Source organism: Sardina pilchardus, chromosome 13 (genome assembly GCF_963854185.1).
Source record: "Sardina pilchardus chromosome 13, fSarPil1.1, whole genome shotgun sequence".
Lineage (NCBI taxonomy): Eukaryota > Metazoa > Chordata > Actinopteri > Clupeiformes > Clupeidae > Sardina > Sardina pilchardus.
In genome coordinates this window covers 10,709,970-10,729,415 of record NC_085006.1, presented here as the reverse complement: position 1 = coordinate 10,729,415, position 19,446 = coordinate 10,709,970, and the positions used below count along the sequence as shown (strand labels likewise).

Here is a 19,446-nt window from a genome sequence, read left to right as displayed (position 1 = left end):
CCGCACCAACCAAACAGGGTTTTTACTGCGTGGCCAGGCCTGAAGTGTTTGGTGCTCACACGTTTCAGAACGCTTCAGCGGAAAGTTTTGAGCTTATGGTCTCCACTGCATGATTCTTGGAAAAAGAAGATTATTATTCCCCTTTTCATTTACGAGGTGGGAGATTTTCAAAGAGAAAAATAGAATATGTGATCCACGGACTGGCTATTTTAAAAGTCTGCTTCAAACGAGGTCCAATTTCGTAAAAATTGTTGTCCGGTCAGTGGTAAAAGATGTTTTCATTTGATTAATTTGACATGAAGTGTGAATGGCAGAGTCCAAGACTAACAGACCAGCCTCCAGTACCAGTCCCAGACATAAGCCCAATAAAACGGGAATGGCCGTCACAGTGTTTTCCATACAGTCATTTATAGACCCATGCAGAGCAGACTTTTTCAACCATTATGAAATGGGCTCTCCCACAAATTGACCAGGGATATTCTACTTGGTGCTCACTCAGATGTGCATTTAGATGCCTGTGACCGACTGCACTATTACTGTGATCCAGTGCCGTGATGCCTACACTTATACAGTACAGTAAAGATGTGCTTCACAAGGGGAATCATATCACCTGCTTGTGGTACTTCTGACTGCAAAAAAAAGACATTGGTTGGATGCCCAGTTTGCCTTCATGCTTCAAGAGTGTACAGGGTCCTTTGCCTTTTTCTTTATCGGTGAGAAAGGATCTGTTGCCTCTGTGCTTCCACTTACCAGCCTCAGATCGCTGCCCTGCCCAACATGCACCTACTGCAATATTAAAGCGAGTTCAGCAGTTCAAACATTTACCGCACTGTGTGGGTGTTGTGCATTTAGCTTTAGCATGGGCACCAACTAATTCAACCAGAAGCTGAGTTTTTTTTTTAAATGAAATGAAATAATGAAATAATAAACTTACACCGGACTCAATTAACAAGCCTGGCTGATCTTGGGTTCTCGCTTCTAAGATTAGTTCAGAACTACATTTCACTGTCTATCTAAATTTAGCGAGACTTCATCAAACATTGATTGCCTCTGTCCTGTGACAAGACTTGCTAATGCGTAACAGAACTTGGTGCAATAAAATGCACAGTATCCTAGTCCATGGCTCATAAATGATAGCCCTCCTGCATGCAATGAATTGTGAAGACAACAAGCAAACTTCTAGTGGCATCCTCCAGAAGCTTGTTCTGTGCATTTCACCACAGGGAATAAATTAGCTATTTACATGAACCAGCAAGGAATTGCTAGCCAGCTCTCCCCCTTGAATGATTCAGGACACTCAGGTGTCAGTTCAGCCAGGTATGTTCATTCATGAGCTACTTTATGTCGTTCTAAAGACACCCAATTTCGACTTATACTTTCTGTTCAAGTCTTTCATATAAGGTCATGTGCTGATCGCAATAACACTTTTCAGTAATGTAGTAGACTTGTCTTGAAGTGCATGTTCTTTAGAAAGACAAATAGTATTAAACTCTTGATGCATTATGCTGTCAACTCTACAATTACATTATCACATAATGGGTTGCAGAATTGTTCCGAGCAAAGCCTATATTTATTCTATTTGGTGGCTTGTATTACTTTGCCAACATGCATTTAAACATAAACTTAAAATAGATGAATGAAATGGTGAAGTACATGAGAATCTCAGTTCCACTAAAAAAACACATTTATTATACAATGACCAAATAAATATCTCAGCGATATTAATAAAACCGGCCCGGATTGGTTTTGAGCCCAAGCTGGCCACTTGAGAGTGAAAATGATGGATGTGGATCTATAACTCAGCATAATCTCATCAAGCAAGCCAAAAACAGCTTGTTATAGCCCATTTCATTCCAATAATGGACAGAAAAATCAGCTCTCTTTGCGTTGAGATCTTAATGCACTCACCCGCCATTGGCTCTCACTCAAAGTCAGCAGAGCCATTAAAGCTTGATGGTGCTTTTAGGCTACTTATTTTAGCTGTCACACTCATGTGGGCTTGTGTGGGGCCTCCCCGGGCCTCAAGGCTGGAGTGCTGCTGCTCCGCTCCGCACCAGCAGCCGTGGGCAGCGTAGGCCGCGCCGTCAGCATTCCATAACGGCAGCTGCCACACATCCCTCCCTCCCTCTCTCTCTCTCTCTCTCTTTCTCTCTTTCTCTCTCCCTCTCTCTCTCTTTCTTTCTCTCTCTCACTTTCTCTTCTCTTTTTTCTCTCAGTCTCTTTTTTTTCTCTCTGTCACTCTTTTTCCAGATTCCATCTCTGTTTTAATGTTGTATACACATGTACCCATAGTTATAAGCGCACACACACACACACATACACACATGGTCATTATTTTGCCATGAGAAATAACTCTTGGACTGGTGCAGAGTCTGATTGAAATATGTCTCCATGAGTTTATCTCGGTCTCTAAGGGACTCGTGCTCTACTGTGCGCTGCAGATGGACTACTCAGAACCGAGAACTATTAGACAGCCTCTCGACCATAGTCACTTTCTCACACTCGGGAAACAGCAGATGTGGATTCTGGGTCATATTGGATCACACTGAAGGGTATATAAGGATTCCAATAGAGGCCTTACTTTTGGCCTTGATTATATGTGGGTAGAGTAAGAACACACAGAGGAAAGCAGTTGGATAAGCATGAAGTTTAATGCAGTTGTTGCACTGAGGCAGAATTTATATCTGATACATAGGAAGTGTGTGGACTGTAATACTCCCTTTGTGACGGCACAGTAAAGTCAAACGCAAAACGAGTGTGGGGTAGCTGATTATCTGTTATGTACATAGATTACATGTATTCATTTCAATATTTTATGTAGACATGTTCATAGGCATTTTTGCACAATGTGAATCATTGAAATGAAGGCTTTGTCCTAATAGACGGCTTCATCCAGCAACAATACATTGCATGTAATTCAATTATTTTTAATAACCTCTTGTGTCTCATAATGGTCTGTCGTAATTCTTTCTTTCATCTTGGCCACTCTCATTTTGAGACCATTTGAGATGTTCATATAAGCCAGTGAATTTATTTTGAGTGTGGGGCTGATTATTGCTGTGAACCCATTCCATTGTCAATCACATGGACATTTCAAAGTGTGTGGGTTGTGGATGTAATGAAAAGAGAGTAGCGAACACTGTTCTTTCCCAAATGCTCTGCCTCCAGAACTGGGTGTGGTGTGATCAGCCTCAAAGAAGAAGCATCAGTTGAAGCATTTGAGTTTAACATTTAATGGTTTTGCAGTAAATTAGAATTAATTTTGCAGCTCAGAGCTCTTTAGATTCCCTCTAGCACTGATACGCTAGAGTAAGAGAACAGAAAACCTTTATTGCTCAACATACATTTTATCACAGACATCAGCAAAAACAGCTATTGCATTTTCAGACCAGTGCTGTGCACCAAATGCATACAGAAACGATAAGATGGCTAAGCTACAAGCAACTCAATGAGTAAGTTCAGAGTGAGGTCACTGAAGACAAAGACTCAAACAGGCCCAAGGACAACGATGAGGGAATTAACAAATACATTTTTCACTTTTGGTAATGTTATTGCCATTAGGCCTAATAGATCAAAGTAAACTTTGACTCTGTTATCATCATTGGAAAAGGTCACAGTTTTTCATTATCTTAGTTGAATAACAGTCCATCATATTCCCACCTTTCCCATTTTTCCTTGCTGACACTTCTGGTCATATTTTACTAGCAACTGGCTGGAAGGTGCGACACTGGGGCTTTCAGATGTACTGCGGTGTTGCTATACATCATGTTGTGACCCCACTATACAGCCAAATTACAGGTTTGAACAGGAGAATAGTTTGGAGCAAAACTCTGTGTAGTGGAAACACTGTCGAGCGAGCGAGAGAGAGAGAGAGATTCACATGGAAACTATCCTGTTTTAGAAAAACAACAACGACAAAGGCCAACGTTTAAAATGCATATAGACTGTCTGATCCCCAAACACTAATACATTAGCTTTCTGTATTTCAACTTTTGGGTTCTCAGAAATCAGAGTGCTGGTTTGGGGTCTATCAGTCACAGTGTCTGTCTGTACTCCTCTGGAGCAGAATAATGATATAATGCCCCGTCATTTTTCTTCCCGGCTATCTAAGCCACACATCATAAGGTCAGTTCACAGCAGTTTACAACGTGAGTCATGCCCCCTGTGACAGTGGACGTCAGCAGTGCTGTAATGTTTTGTGATAGGTCTTAGTCTCTGTCCCCATTTTGAGCTGTTTTTTTTTTCTTTCGGTGTCTCTTGCCTGCCTCGTCTCTGCCTTGTCTCCTGTGTGCTCTGCACTCTCACTGCTGGAAGTGGGGAGAAGTAGGCTCTCTGCGCTCTATCTCTCCACGCTAACGCTAATGCTAGCGCTGCTGTCATAGCCAAGCCTGGAGGCCCATCGCCCTGGTGCCTGATCTGTTCTGACAGTTGCACACAGTCTCGGAAGTGCATGCTCTCAAAACACAGGCATCCGCCATTGTTCTTCAAGAACACTTGATCTGCCAACTTGGGCAAAGTAAAAAGTTCCTCTCCCGATTAAGTGGTAGCAGGCTCACGGAGAGACTGTGTGAAGTTGGTTTTCTTCCCGCGAGGCGTAGCTGGTGGGCCATGATTGATATATATTTCTAATTTGTTTGCAGCTCTGCTGTGTCCAGAGTTTGTTTTTGTTTTCTCTTGCGGCCTAATGCTTGGCTTTACTCAAAGAGACAAATACTGAAGAAAGGCAGTTTAGAATCTCCCCCTGGGAGAATGGTTCAGTTTCTCAAACTACAATAGACAAAGGACATGCATTCACTCTATATCAAATTAAATGATAACATTATACTAAGGACAATGTTGCATATACTGAGGCCATGACCCGTGTCATCTTCAATTCCATATCTGTTGTCTCAAGAGTGCCTGCCCTACCCCCAATGCAGAAGTATAATCTAGAGAATACCAAAAGATTCTCCTCATTTTGTCCATGAAGTTCCCTAATTGGGGGGGCATGCCTAGTTCTGACCCAGTGAAAAACTCCCCCTGACCCACTTCTGACTGAGGGTTTGTTCTAGATCCTCTCCACTCAATTAAGTGCCCAGTGAGAGGTTACCATGACAGCCCACGTTGTGAAGCAGGCAGAAGCTCACTGCTCTCCGTCTCCTTCACGGTGGGATTATTTGATGGTCAGATCCAGAGATTGGCATTATAGTCATCCCCCCTGCCACATTCTATTTTTGTACACAATCTTTGATTTATGGCAATTGCATTATCTGTTGTTTCATGACACTTCTTCTGTGCTGCTGTCTGTCCTTATGCCTTGGTTTATACTAAACATGCTAGAAACTATTTCTCCTTGGCAGGAGATTTCATGCAAATCAGCCTTGGCTTCATCAATTAGACTCCCTAACTTGGCCTGTTTTTGTGCGTGGGATTAGGAATGCGTCCAATAGAGAAGACTTATCAGAGCATATTTTGCATTGGTCTTGGTACTCTGTGTGTACTATTGAATAATAAGATAAGGTGTTCCATATCTCATCTGCATGTTATATTGCGGTGCGCTTTATCAAATAATCTGCTTGGATCAGTAAATTCAGGATACATTGGTTGTAGTAAAGTTGTTGCCACCTCGTCTTTCCATGTTGTTTTTGTGGATTCTTTCGAAGTTGCAGTCATTAGCATGCCAATACCTAGAAAGATGCTTGTGCTGTTTAAGTGAATAAAATGTGGAGCACCTGACTGTACCCTGAAAGTAAAGATTACAGCAGGTTCTGTTGAGATCTTTCACTGTGAGGTATGCGGTAGGTCATGTGTCAGCCGGGTGGAAATACCATTTGGCATGTGGGCTGTCGTGGAAGGTCAGATGTCACGCTGGCAGGTTTGCATTTCCTCTGCGTGCCATTTCTCCACTCTCATTACCGCAGCGCTCGGGCTATTCGCCACATGAATTATGAACGTGTGAGAAGTCGCACTGCTGATCCCACCGGATGGCTGAAATACGTGAAATAAGTGTTTGACACGCATGTGTCCAGATATATCTGCATCTGAGCATTTTAATCACGTTTGCGTTCTTTTATGTCTTTATCAGGAGCATTAGATGTGAAGTGCCTTTCAAATAAAGTTGATTGATTGAGGATGAAAGCACCGACTGCATTTTTTCGCCCTCCCACCCAAGTATTGACTGAACTCTCAGGACAATAGATTCACATATAATGGCAAGAGGCTTGTGGTCACTGTTTATTCATAAAGCTGGAGTGCATGGTTGGGTCCCGAGCTACTGTGGTGGTGGCCATCATTAGCATTGGGGCAACTATAGTTGCGTGAGCTCCCGGGTAATGAATGTGGACACATGCTAGATATATCCAAACATCGACACAATGCCTAGATTATCCTGCACATTGCACATCAAGCCATGCTGAACAATCTTGTGTGTGGACTGGAGCCAAGTTCAAGTACAAAGACACTCTCTCTCTCTCACTCTCTCTCACTCTCTCTCTCTTGCTTTCTCTCTCTCTCCCCTCTCCCTCCTTCCCTTTCTCAGGTCCTTGCATTCAAAATTGATTATACCATCAAAACAAGACCCTGACTTAAGACAACACGAGGCACTTAGTGGACGTTTCCAGCCTAGAGAGCAGGCTGCAGTCTCTGGCCACTGCACCACGCACCACCACACCACCCAGCGTTATTAACCTTGGGCTCTGGTCAATGGACGAGCCGTCGTGTCCTGGCAGCCCCAAGAGGAGAGTCCCTGTATGCATGATTAAGGCATTTTCTGGCTGAATAAATGCCATTATGCCCGAGTGGATGTATCTAAACACAGACTCCCCAGGCTGGCTCATTTGCTTCCTCGGGCTGGGTGTGATGATGGCTCCGGTGGCCGGTTTTTGAAATGACGGTTGAGCTAGCTACATTTGCACCATCCAGTGTGTGTGTCTCTGCTGCCTTTAATTAAACTAATTAGAGATATCCATAAATCAAGCTGTCTGGCAAAGTTTTAGTCATAAATGTCACGGATGAAGAATTTCCACTAATATCATTAGTCAGTGTTCACGGCTGAGCAGTAGTTCGGTGTAATTCGCCCGTCCTCTCTTGTTAAAAAGAGAGAGACGGAGGGAGGTGAAGTTGACACGTTGTGGGGCGAGGTGATGTCATGGTTCTGGTAGCCCGCTCATAAGTGGAAAAAGGTGTCTGAAAGCTGGAGTTATCTGTCTTAAGAATTTGGCCGGGCAGACCTGGAATGTGTAAGGGAGAAGGGGGGGTAGGGGTAGGGGGGTAAGGGGTGGTGGTCGAGGGTATCTCAGAATCTGAGGGGCAGATTTTCCACTCACAGAGGGCGCTGGGATTGCGTTTCCTCCGGCGGACCCTGTGGCCGCTCCTTCCACATCCTCCTCTCTCCCGCCGGCCCGCTTCTTCACGGCTCCCACTGGTATTTCCTGAGCTCTATTGTGCCGGGGAAGTTTGATCCCTCTTCCCCAAGACCAGCCACACTGCCCGTCACACTCTCTCTCTCTCTCACTCTCTCTGTACCTCTACCCCTTTCTCTCTCTCTCTCTCTCTACCCCTCTCTCTCTTTCTCTCCATCTCCCCCTTTTCCTTCCTTCATTTCTCCCTCCCGGGCTTTCTCCCCCTCTCTCCCCCACTGCACCAAGCGTCTAAAGCTGCCTGTTTTTGTCTGCGCTAGCCCCTTTCTGAGTGTGTATGTGTGTGTGAGCCTCTGTGTGTGCGTGTGTGAGTGTGTGTGTGAGAGAGAGAGAGAGAGAGTGTGTGTGTGCGCGTGTGTGTGTGTAAAGTCGACTGGGGGGTTTGTCTGCTCACCTCTGAAGCTGTGTGCGGTGCTTGGGCTTGATCTGCGGCGCGTCAGCGGACATCAGCATGGTAAGTGAAGCCTGCCGTCTGCCGGTGTTTGCTCTTCTGCCCGTGTCACGGGGACGCAGTCAGGGATTTTCAGTGCTGTCACAGCAGAGTATCTGACTGTGTGTGTGTGTGTGTCTGTGGTATATGTGTGTGTGTGTGTGTGTGTGTCTGTATGCTTGACGGCGTGTGTGTCTGTGTGTGTGTGTGTGTGTGTGTGTGTGTGTGTGTGTGTGTGTGTGTGTCTGCATTCTGCCCTTCATTGTGTTTGTGATGATGAGCTTGTCCCGGTGTCCCCTCCAGACGGTCTGTTCCTGTCTCTGTGTGTCTGAGAGGGAAAAAAAGGAGGCTCAGTGTTGCGATCGGTCAGAATATGAAGTGGTGTTATTTCTGTACCGAGTCTGGTGCACAGCTGTCTGTCCTCCTGTCAGGCATTATTGTTTTGCTTCTGCCTTTGTGTGTGTGTGTGTGTGTGTGTGTGTGTGTGTTTGTGTGTGTGTGTGTGTGTGTCTCTGTACCCTCTCCGCAAGCATTACGGAGTTGGATTTTAAGTTGATGTCAATGCTGCAGGTAGTTTCGCTGTCTGCCACCAGCAAACCAAACCAGAGAGCTCGGTCTCTCTCTCTCTCCTTCCCTCCCTGTGTGAGTGTCACAGGTGCCGCGTCATTCCCAATATGTGGAAAAGGATACAGTGCGCTCCGGGGGGAGAAGAAGCCCATTCAGAGCACTCGTGATCATGATGCCATATGTGGCCCAGCTAAGGGCAGTAAAAGAGAGCTGTGCAGTTGCAGTAGGTGTGTCTGTACATGTGTGCGAGGCTGAGCTGCGGGCACACGCTGATAGGAATCACATGCGGTCTCATCCTGTGCCTCTGACTGGGCTCTGAGTTGAGGTTAGCACGCGCGTGTGTGTGTGTGTATATGAGGCTTTCAGTTAGAACCCCATAACCCCGTCAGCACCTGGAGAACGTCACTGTAAAACGCGTGCTATAACCTAACCACAGGCACTTTTTACCGCCCAAATGGAACCACATTTTTTTGGATGTCGGTTTTTTTTGTGTTTGTTTTTGCATTGTTGTTTACAGCAGCAAGACAACAGCAATGGGCAATGGGGAGTACGGATGGATAGACCGGCCCAAGGAAGGAAATATGCAATTACTGTTGTCAACAGCCATTATGGCAGCTGGCAAATGCCTGCATTGCAGACTTTGATTATAAACAGTGAGACCTGCGCACAGCCCAGACACTGATCCTCTCCCTGGTCCTCAGTTATATCTCAGCACCTGTGGCTTTCTGGGTCTGAATGTTCCAGAGGTTTTAAGGGATCGCCCAGGTGCTCTTTGTTAAACACCTGAGGCGGGCTTTACCCTTGTGCCGTCACCTCACATCTGGGGCTTGTTGCCTCTTCCAGTACCCTTTGGTTTATCCAGCTGTTGCTGGAGTGGCAACGTTTCATTTTAATCTTCCCTGTTTAGTAGACGTTTAATGCATAGGTATTTAACTCCTGTGTTGCTGGAGGGCTGCTGGAGATATACGGCATGAATTATCCTATGAGGTATGGCGTTTATAGCTCACTTTGGTTTTCAAGTTTTGAAGGCAGTTGAAAAAGGAAATGGGAGTTGTGATATGTAAAACTCTTAGCATTTCTTAATGAGACCTGATGTGATCCTTACGATATGTATGCTCATTCCCTCACACAGAAAAAATGATAGTTGTCCTCCTCTGTTAATGCCTCAGTCCAGCTTTACTCTGAATGCAGCATGGGACTTGTGGAGTAATATCCTGGATCCCAGCAGAGGAGTGGTTCTCTTACTGGACAGGGTCAATGTCAATGTCTTAAGCCTAATGGCTTCACTTTCCCTTGAGTACCCCGGGTGAAACCATGCCCCAGGCTTGAGTGCTCTGTGTCTCAGGCTCCTGCTCTTAGGACCTCCGAGTCTTCCAAGCGTGGGGGGGCTCTGGCCATTGTTAGAGCCGTGAGTTCCAGTTACGAGCCAAGCCATGGGGGGAAACCTCGCGTGACGTCCTAGCTGTCAGTCAGTCAGTCAGTCGGTCCGTTTGGGGTCAGTCGGCTCAGCTGTGCTGCAGGCACCAACGCTCCCCTCATTAGGCTCCATCGCAGGCTAATGTTTTAACTGGACTCCAGAGAGCTGAGCTCATCTCTCCCTGAAGGGCTCGCAAGGGGTGAAACCAGAGATCAGGGGCGAGACGCGCTAACTGACAGCTGGACTAAACACTGGGGGATAAATATACATCAGCCGTGACAACTCGGGTGAAGACTGAAGGTGTTTCCACAGCTTCTCAGCCAAAACACCTCTGACTCCTCAGACGCCACCTGATAGCCCATATTTTTCTAACCGTGCTGCCATATGTGTGCTGTATCCTAACACATAGCCCAGAGCACTAAGCTTAGGTTGTCAGCATCCACACCGAAACTGAAACATAGACATGAGCTGAGCTGAGTGCATTATATTGGTCAAACAATTGCAACTGAGTTAGTGCTCTTCATATCAATGGATATCAGTCTGTCTAGGAAGCTAATTGTGTGACTAATTCAAATCCTTCAAATGAATATATAATGAGAATGAATTATTAATTGTACAGTGCAACCGTAGTCATGTGATCATTCACATCCCCAGGGGGTAGTTTTGTGTCATTGTACTCGGATGCGTCTATACTGGACTACCTCTGATGTTTTGGCTGAGACAGAGATGAGTCCCAACTGACTGGGTCACTCCTACCTCAACGTTTCCCATCCCTCTTACTCCTGTGGTAATAGCCACCCACAGAGTTATGTGTTGCGTAGACTTACTGCCTCACCCACATTCTCTACATGTACAGTACATGTATTCATAGCCCTCTTTTTTTTTGTTTTTTTTTTGTGGGACTTGTACTGTGTAACACAGATGTACTCTCCAAAGGCCTTGGGAGTTGCTGGCTTGATTATGTAAGCAGGTCTAAGAGTGTGAAATTGGGTTCTTTCTGGCCATCTCTGAGATGACTCAGGTTGTTTGTGATCCTGTCTGAAGGGTCCGTCGTGCGGCTCTATTTTGGTTGTAGTCTGGAGCTTCACTGTTTGGTCTAAGTCCGACCCAAAATGAGAAAAGAGGCCAGGTCAGTCGCAGGAGAGCGTGATCACATCAGAGACCGCTAAAGCACATCCTCAGGGGTCGTCTGTCTGATGGAGATATTAAACTTCGCTAGGTCTTCCTGCCAAAGGAAATTCTCGTCATATCTCTCTTGATTATTGGTCCTCTTCTGGGTTTTTTTTTTTTTTTTTTTTTTTTTTTTTCAAGAAGGTCTAGTCACATTCTTACACTGCATACTTTCACACTTTCGAGAATATATCTACGGCTCTTTTCATGAATGATCTTCCGCCAGAGGCCTGTTTTGTATCACCCATTCGGGAGCATGAAGGATTAGGACCCTTAAGGGGCATTATCCCACAGATTCCTTTCTAATATTAGTGCTTTTACTCTTTCCTCCGAGTGTGCTGGCTTGTGGTATTTTAGTAACCTCCACTCCCCCTTCTTCTTCTCCTTGTCCCTCCTCTGCTCCGTCTGTTGTAAATATGGAAATGAGAGTCTTCGGTGTGGGGTATCGTCTGAAAAGACTCCCCTGGCGGGCGGGCGGGCGGGCGGGCGGGCGGACGGGCACCGCTGGGCCATGAGGCGTGGCTTGGAATCTTAAAGTAGCATTGTGTCTGGATGCCACGCGAAGAGAAAAGAAGAGCATAAAAATAAAAGCTGTGGTTCTTCTGTACATCCCAACGACCATAAAACGGAGTTAAAACTGTGATGAACACTTTCCCACGGTGCACTTATTCCGTTTCATAGGAGGACCACACAATGTCAAATTTAGCCTTACAAGACACTATTGTTTCAGAAATACACTGATATATCTGTCAACATCTGATTACTTTGAAAGGTTACGAGTTCTGCGTAGCACTTGAATTCACTTTTGCTTTCATCCCTGAAAGAAAGAAAATGAAAGCCCTCTGAGACTGTATTCGGGAATGTCTGTGTTATTCAGCTCATGTCTTTGCCCCCTCCGGTTCCTTAATACAAGTGACCTGATGAGTGTCTGCCTGTCTGGTTTGTGCCTTTAGCTCGGGAGACAGAGACAAAGTGCTTTGCAGGCTCTCTCTCTCTCTCTCTCTCTCTAATGACATAATGGGATAATTGGGGAAAGGGAGGGGTGCTGTACTCTATGGAGATGTGCAACATTGAACAGAAGTAACAGCAAAAGACAGAGCACTTAACCCCACTCCAAAATACAGTATATTTCTCAACTATACTTTTACATACTTCTATCATGATTTTATGATAATGCACATGTACATTAAGGGAGCTCCAAGTGTGAAGTGTAAATTCTGAGTGTGAACTGTGTTACTCATGTGCCCTTTCTGTAAAGTGCCATGAGACATGTGTAATGTTTTGGCACTCTATAAGTGAACTTAAATTGACATTAAATTGAAATTCATCTTTGAATGTCACAATATAGTTAAGAGCAAAGAATTGATTCAAATCTAAGGAAGGCGACTGCTGGCAAAACTTATACTGTTAAGGAAGTCATTTGAAATAAGCCAGGACATCAAGGAAAAGTATGATGGCAAGCCCAGACGATTACATCACCTATTAGCCTATCTACACCTTATCAACCATGGCTCCTAACAGCTTTAAAGGTCATAGTCCTCACACAGATAATGACATCCTGCTGGGTTAAGTCCAGCATTGTGGTGGTGTGGCTTTTCCAATGAAGGATGCAGACCACCTGAAATGTGGCACTGCAATTTCACAAAATGGAGAGTGCTGCTTCATTGGTGTGTAAGGTAGCTGATGCGTAACTCCAACAGATGTTTAGGTTGTTTTGTCTACAACTCCGTTGTTTTTGTCTTGAATGAGGTCTGTCTGTGTCAGATTTTTCCCCCACTCCAAATGATTCAGCGCTTGAGGATTTTTTTTTTCTGGCCACAAAAGCTGATTTCCTTGTAGGATTAGAGCACAGGGCTTTGATTGTTTGAAAAAAACAATTATCCTGCGCCACAACCAACCTGGGGTTCATTGAAAACCAATAGACAGAGAAATCTTTGGCTTTATCCGCCATTGTGAACTTCTGTGGTTGAGTAGCAAGTCTGATGTCTACAGTGGTGGTGTGATGCTATTTCAGGTCATTATTTTGAGTGAAATCGTGGATTGTTTTGTGCAAATAGCAGTTGAAAGGAAATCCCTGGATGTAATTATGAAATCCTGAATACAACTCAACTCAAGTCAAGCAACTTACTAATGACCCTGTTATGATTGCTGTGTGGCTGTTCTACTTACTGGAACTTACTGGATACTGTTTCACTAAAAAAGCGCTGAATAAATATCTAAAGTTTGATTTTTGATATAGATCAAATGGGCATAATTGTCCTACTCCAAAGTACAACCAGAGGGGTAATGTTATGATTTTCTTTCCAGGCCAACTTTAGTTCCCTCTGGATGTCCACAAAAGAAGTTGAAACCAGCGTGTGATTACTTCCTTCTGAAAATCACTGCCTCTTTGTGGCAGTGAATGATGGGAAATGCAGTACGTAGACACAGTTTGATCTGAATCATTCTGTATGCTAGGGTGGTTTCAGTTGACTGTGACAGGGGCTGCAGCTTAGACTGATATCCTTCTGAAACTTGCCCTGTCATCATGGTTCTGCTTCCATTTGCAGCATTTGCAGCAGTAATGCAGCTGTTATAGTTTCGTACATAGAACACAAAAAAAAAAATCTGTATGCTTAAATGCTTGGAGTCTGGTAAGTGCTATGATGTAATGAGCTTCGGTTCAAACACCAGGGCCTCCAGGACTATCTTTAGACGCAGTGCAGAGAGTGGAAATGCCTCTGGTTCTCGAGTCTTGGCTGTTCTCCGTCGGAGTTTGACAGAACCGGTAGGAGGCTTTCATTTTCCCGCGGTTCCCCTCTAGCCTTGCCATGCCCGCTGCAGCAAGCGCCCACACAAGCCATCGCTGGTTGCTGGAGGTGTTTCGTGGAGGAAAAAAGAAAAAAAGACGAAATCAGGCCCCTTTTTTTTCTCGCTTTTCAACAGGAACATTAAACCAGGTCAGATAAAGGATCCTAATTGAATGGGGCCGGAAGTCTGGGAAGTGTACTTTTAAGCAGACCCCGCTCCTTGCACAGCCTCTGCAGAGGAGTGAAAATATGCTGCCGGGGGTATGTGGGAAAATGGCTGACAATGGATTTGAGAGGCAGAGACCATAACAATCCATCTCCTGTGACAAGTAGTAAATGACTTGACTTTTTTCGTGTTGTTGTTTTACCACTTCACACAAGCAGAGGAAAGAGAGAAAGAATGAACATTGTACGTTTTCCCCTAGTTATCAGAGCAGACGGTATTTAAGCTATGCCGTGTGTTTATTTTTCATGGCAGGAAAGAACTAATCAGTCTTATTCCTTGCTCGTTTGAAGTTATATCGCTATGACCTCACCTGGGACTCTTGCGCTCCAGTTCTGGGACTCAATTAAATTTTTCCCAAAGAATCGTCTCTGCACTAACGTGTACTGCACACCACTGTATACTTTAACCGACTCTGGCATTTACTAGTGCATGCATATTACTAATCCGAGTCTGATGCAGGCAATGGCGCCTGATCTAAGGCATGCAGAGTAGTCACGTGCCGGTGCAATCCTAGCCCTTGGGGTGTTGGTTGTCCTTGGGTAATGGAGAACTTCTGTGTGCCACTGTCCCAATTTTTTTTTCTCCCAGTGCCGGAGCTTAGCTCTGTTATTTATAACACTGTTCTCACCGTGGCCCTTGGATCTCATCACTTCATTTTACTCAAGTGAAGGGATCATTTCTGGCCATTCATTTGCTGTTATGCCCAGTGTTAATGTATAGGGTCTACTTGAATGTATTCACTCAAATTGAATGATTGTGTGTGTGTGTGTGTGTGTGTGTGTGTGTGTGTGTGTGTGTGTGTGTGTGTGTGTGTACAGGAGGTGTGTGGGTTCGGGGGGTGGTCAGAATGTGAGGGCCCACTGCGTGTGCCATGCCTATCCTTATCAAGGGCAGCAGATGGCGCCACGCCGCTCGTCGTCGTGCCAATGTCCCTCACTGCCCTGGCCAGAGACGGCACGGACCAGAGCTTGGCAATAATCACTCAACGGGCCGAATACACCCAGCCCCTACGAGAGAGAGAATCAGAGGGGTCAAAGTCAAAAGGAAAGGAGGACAAGGGGAAGGAGAGATCTGGGAGGAGGTGAGAACAGAGCAAAGGAGGGCGATCCTGCCAGCGAAAGGCAGCGCGCCGCTCTCCAGAACAAACACACACCGAGAGAGCCACCGCTAACCAAACACTGTAAAGCTTTAGCGAGCGGAGTGCCGGTGTGAAGTCCTGAGCTCCTGCTGCAGGTCTGGCTTTTGAGCGCCGCCAGATGCACATCTGGAGCCCGCCTCACAAGGCCCCCCCATCCAACCCCCCCTGCTCGTAAAATGGGCTTCAAAGCAGCGGGCTCCTGCGTGTGTGTGTTTGTGTGTGTGTGGGTTGGGTACGCTAGGGTTGGGTTGGTGTGGTGAGGTGTGGTCTAGAGCAGTGTGGTGTGGTGCGGTGTGGGCTCCACTATGCATGTGTGAGAGAAGCACATCATATAAACAGCTTCTGCGTCTACAGAGTCGGTGTACAGCAGGACACACCCAAAAACAAATGAATATTCCTGCAGGACATCAGGCATTGGTAGCTAACTTACATTTCAAGTTTGAATGCTGGGAGTGCAAACGAATGCCGTGTTGCTGCGAGTCAGTTGGTTGAAGCAGATTGTATCAACACTAGTCATGACATCTGTTCCCACAGAGGACATGTCAAATATTTACTGACTTGCTCTGTATGTAAATGTTAATCTACAACTGCCGGAGGAAGTCTCATAAAATGTTTTATTTAGCTGTTCAAATCTAATCTGACACGTGCAAACATAACAGTGTGGCCCACAGCACACAATACATCATGTTGGGCTTTTGAGCTCAACACCATGGGTTGGTAAGACCAAGGGAAATCTACATTCGTTTTCCACTAACACGTCATGTAACTGTGCGAACAGAATGCATCTCCCTGGCTGTGCTGTAGGATGCTCTGGATTAAATGTTAATGCAGCATCACCTGAGTTAGCGCCATGAATTGTTTATGTTCTCCAGTACATTACGTCCAGTAGTGTGATCCCCCCTGCACAGTGAGGCCGTATCTGTCCTGTCTCACATGGGTTGGGTTGAATGCGACAGAGTCTCTCTCTCTCTCTCTCTCTCTCTCTCCCTCTCTCTCTCTGTCCCTCTGTCCCTCTCTCCCTCTCTCTGTCTGTCTTGAGTGGTACTCCTAGGCCAGCTACAGCAGCCTGTTTTGGACCCGTGCCCAGTAACCTTACAATGTAAACATCGATAGTGCAGGCATTTTAATTATGTTTGGGAATACGATCCAAGGAAGTCCTTACTATGGCTGCCCCCCCACATCCACAACCACCCCACCCCACCCAACGTCCTTCCCCCTCGCCTCTAACCCCAGACAGCCCTTTATTGCATTGTCCAGTCCTTGCTGTGAGTGCTGTCTGGTGCATCCCGGGATGAGCTATGCTTTCAAGCAGGGAGCTTTAATGGAATTCAGGGAGAGGCAGAGAAGCAGGAATATTGCTCTTTAGGTTGGTATAGTCCTTGGATGTCTTGAGGGAGTTTAGATTTTATCAGACATGACGTGAATGCAGAACACACATTAAAACGAACAGATTTGTATGGTATATGGACGAGCTTAAATACACATAAGCACTGCTTTGGCTCCTCACCTCATGTGGAAGAGATGTTTTATGTAGAGCTTGGGATGTTCTTTGGTCTGAACATTCAACCTACTTTTATGACACACGTGTACCAAAATCCACCAAATCCCCTAGTTTCTCTCAGTCCCAGTTGAAACGAGGAGACGTGGATTATTGTCAGCTCGTCTCAAACTGTAACCAACAATGGCCTCGATGCTCAGATCTCAAGGATGCGATTCTAATCTAAATCTGAGGGCCTGTGGTTGGGTTCCGTGGCAGACACAGATGTTCCTCCCCGCCGCGGCCCGCCTGTCTCTAGAAGATAAATATTGCCTCCCTCCAAGTGCTCTACTCCTGGCGTGGAAATTCAGATTAGCTCCAGAAGGGGGGTGAATGGAGCTTCTTAACCTACATATGCACTGCAGGGCCAGCGAAGCAGGTTCCCTGCTCTAAGCCCTCTGATACTTCCATCCTAACACCACTAAGTGTAATTGTATCGAGAGTTTCCAAGAACCCCTTTTGTTTACTTTTATTGTGCAGCTAAATAGAGGCCGTACAGTTGATCTGAAGAAAAGGACGCTTATTTTTCCTTTAAAGTGTTGCCCACGGGGAACGCCGTAATCACCCAATCCCAAATCCCCTAGAAAAAGCGATTAATGGGGGCGAGAAGCCCCGGCAGTCAGATTAGTTTAACTCTTGGTTGAAAGTGGACCAAGCACAGCGCCACGTGTGTGTGTGTGTGTGTGTGTGTGTGTGTGTGTGTGTGTGTGTGTGTGTGTGTGTGTGTGTGTGTGTGTGTGTGTGTGTGTGTGTGTTTAGAAAGGGGCTCAGCACAGGCTGGAGTTGGAGAGAGCTTTACAACTTCAAGAAAGAGGAGAGAGAGGGTGATAGAGAAAGAAGGAGAAATGAAGAGGAGAGAGGGTGAGAGAGAGAGAAAAAGAAATGGAGAGAGGAGAGAGGGCAATAGAGAGATAAAGAGAAATGGCAAGAGGAGAGAGTGGGAGAGAGAGAGAGAGAGAAAGAGAAATGGAGAGAGAGGGTAGGAGAGAAATGGAGAGAGGATTCAGTCGGGTCTGTGAGTGTGCCTTTGTGCCAAAGGGCTCACAGATGTGATGACGCAGTCATTGGCAGGGTGACCGGCTAGCCTGTGGTGGTACCACTTGCGGCCTGGTGCCGACATCTGAGACACCCATGTGCGTGTGTGTGTGTGCATTTGTGTGTGTGTGTTTCTGTGTGTGTGTCTGTGTATCTAAGTGCGTGCATGTTTGTCAGCTCTCTTGTATAACAAGTGATTTTCGGTCGCCACATTCTTCTTTGGAACAGCTTGTATGTTGCTCAGCTGAGCTCACTATCCAAATGCACCATTTGCAGAAATCCATAAATGTATCCCTATGGTGAGCAATTTTTGTATGTGTAGTTTGTACGTGTGTTGACCATATATGCCCTCTGGCCAGTGTGGTCCGGAGCCTCAGTTACCTGCTGCCAAACCAAGTTCTTCTATGCAATTTCAGCACCATTAAACAGGAATGTATTGACCTCAAGACTGTCCTGTATTCCTGGCTGTTAGGCTGGATTAGTGTGTGTGTGTGTGTGTGTGTGTGTGTATGAAGCCACAGATGTGGCTTTAGAGAAAGAGGACACAAGAGCTTGTTAAAGATGGCCAGGCAGATGTTGCCGAAAAGCTTCCAGCAGTGTATAGCCTCCCAACTGAACAAGGCAGTAGAGGAGAAGAGACGAGGAGAAGAGAGGATAGGAGAGGAGAGGAGGAGAAGAGAGGAGAAGATGACAGGAGAGGAGAGCGAGGAGAGGAGGAGAGAAAAAAGAGTCAGGAACAGCTGCCATGTGAACGTGTTGCTTAGAGGGGGTGTGTCTATGCAAATGCGTCCTACCTCGTGTGTGTGTGTGTGTGTGTGTGTGTGAGTGTGTTTGTGTGTGCACGCGAGGACTGAGGAAGTGACAGTCGGCGTCTGTGGAGTCACACTGGCCCCCTGTTTCCTCCTCTCCGCTGAGGCCCCTTCATTTGGCTCGCGGCTAGTCGGACTCCTGGCGACTCCCAGCTTAGCCTGCAAATGGAGAACGTGTCAGCACCCTCCGAAATAAACAGCGACTCCGAGGTATGTCTGGCTTGAGTGTTACAAACCTGTTGGCTTCCACCCAAACTGTGTGTGTCGCAGTGTGTGCGTGTGTGTGTGTGTGTGTGTGTGTGTGTGTGTGTCTAGTGTGTGTGTGGGGCTCAGATGACTATCACTAGTCAGATGCTTGCACCGGTTCTTCTTATGTTTGTCTACAGTGATCTGTTTTGTATTTTGTCCTGCCATGAAGCCCGATAGCTTTAATTGACCGTATCAAAACATGGCTTTGGTCAACATGCCTTACAGTGGCTGTCAGAGGGTGTGAACTCTCCTGGTCATACATCTCCTTCACGGTTTGTGCTGCTCACCTTTGACCTTTGCACTCTCCCATGACTAGTGTGTGTTTGTTATTATGTCTGCTTCGGTTGATCAGTTTTTTTTAGCAGTGAAATAGTGTCTCCAGTGGTTGTTGTTTTTAGCTGTTTTACTGGTGGTCTACAGCAATGGTGTTTTGAAAGGATGCTTGCCGAATTTGCACTCGAGATTTGCACACATTTCATGGAGACTCTCTGCACGTAACATTGTGCGTTTCTCTACACTGCAGATAAGTTGTTCTCCATCGATTCTCCGCGCTGTTGTTTTTAGCTGGATGTATTGACATTTTAAAGGATGGTCTTTTAGGAAGGTCTTTGTACTCCGAGCATCAGCAGCTGAGTATGCACTCTTACACTCTTCTAATCAGCGGCATCTCTGGTAGATCCTA

At 45.9% G+C, this 19,446-nt stretch overlaps 1 protein-coding gene across 5 annotated transcripts in view; it reads left to right on the top strand.

Moving 5' to 3' along the window:
* septin4b (septin 4b) overlaps positions 1–19,446 on the top strand; it is a 52,858-nt gene that overhangs the window by 14,433 nt on the left and 18,979 nt on the right. For 3 of the 5 annotated variants that reach the window (XM_062552482.1, XM_062552479.1, XM_062552480.1), the window contains exon 1: positions 18,435–18,725. The exons of 1 other annotated variant lie outside the window; for it this stretch is intronic. In XM_062552482.1, the coding sequence (XP_062408466.1) occupies positions 18,681–18,725 (45 nt within the window). In that variant the 5' untranslated portion in view covers positions 18,435–18,680. Of the gene's footprint in view, positions 1–7,773; positions 7,852–18,434; positions 18,726–19,446 lie in introns of those variants that run through there. One more of the 5 variants, XM_062552483.1, reaches the window with a different exon arrangement.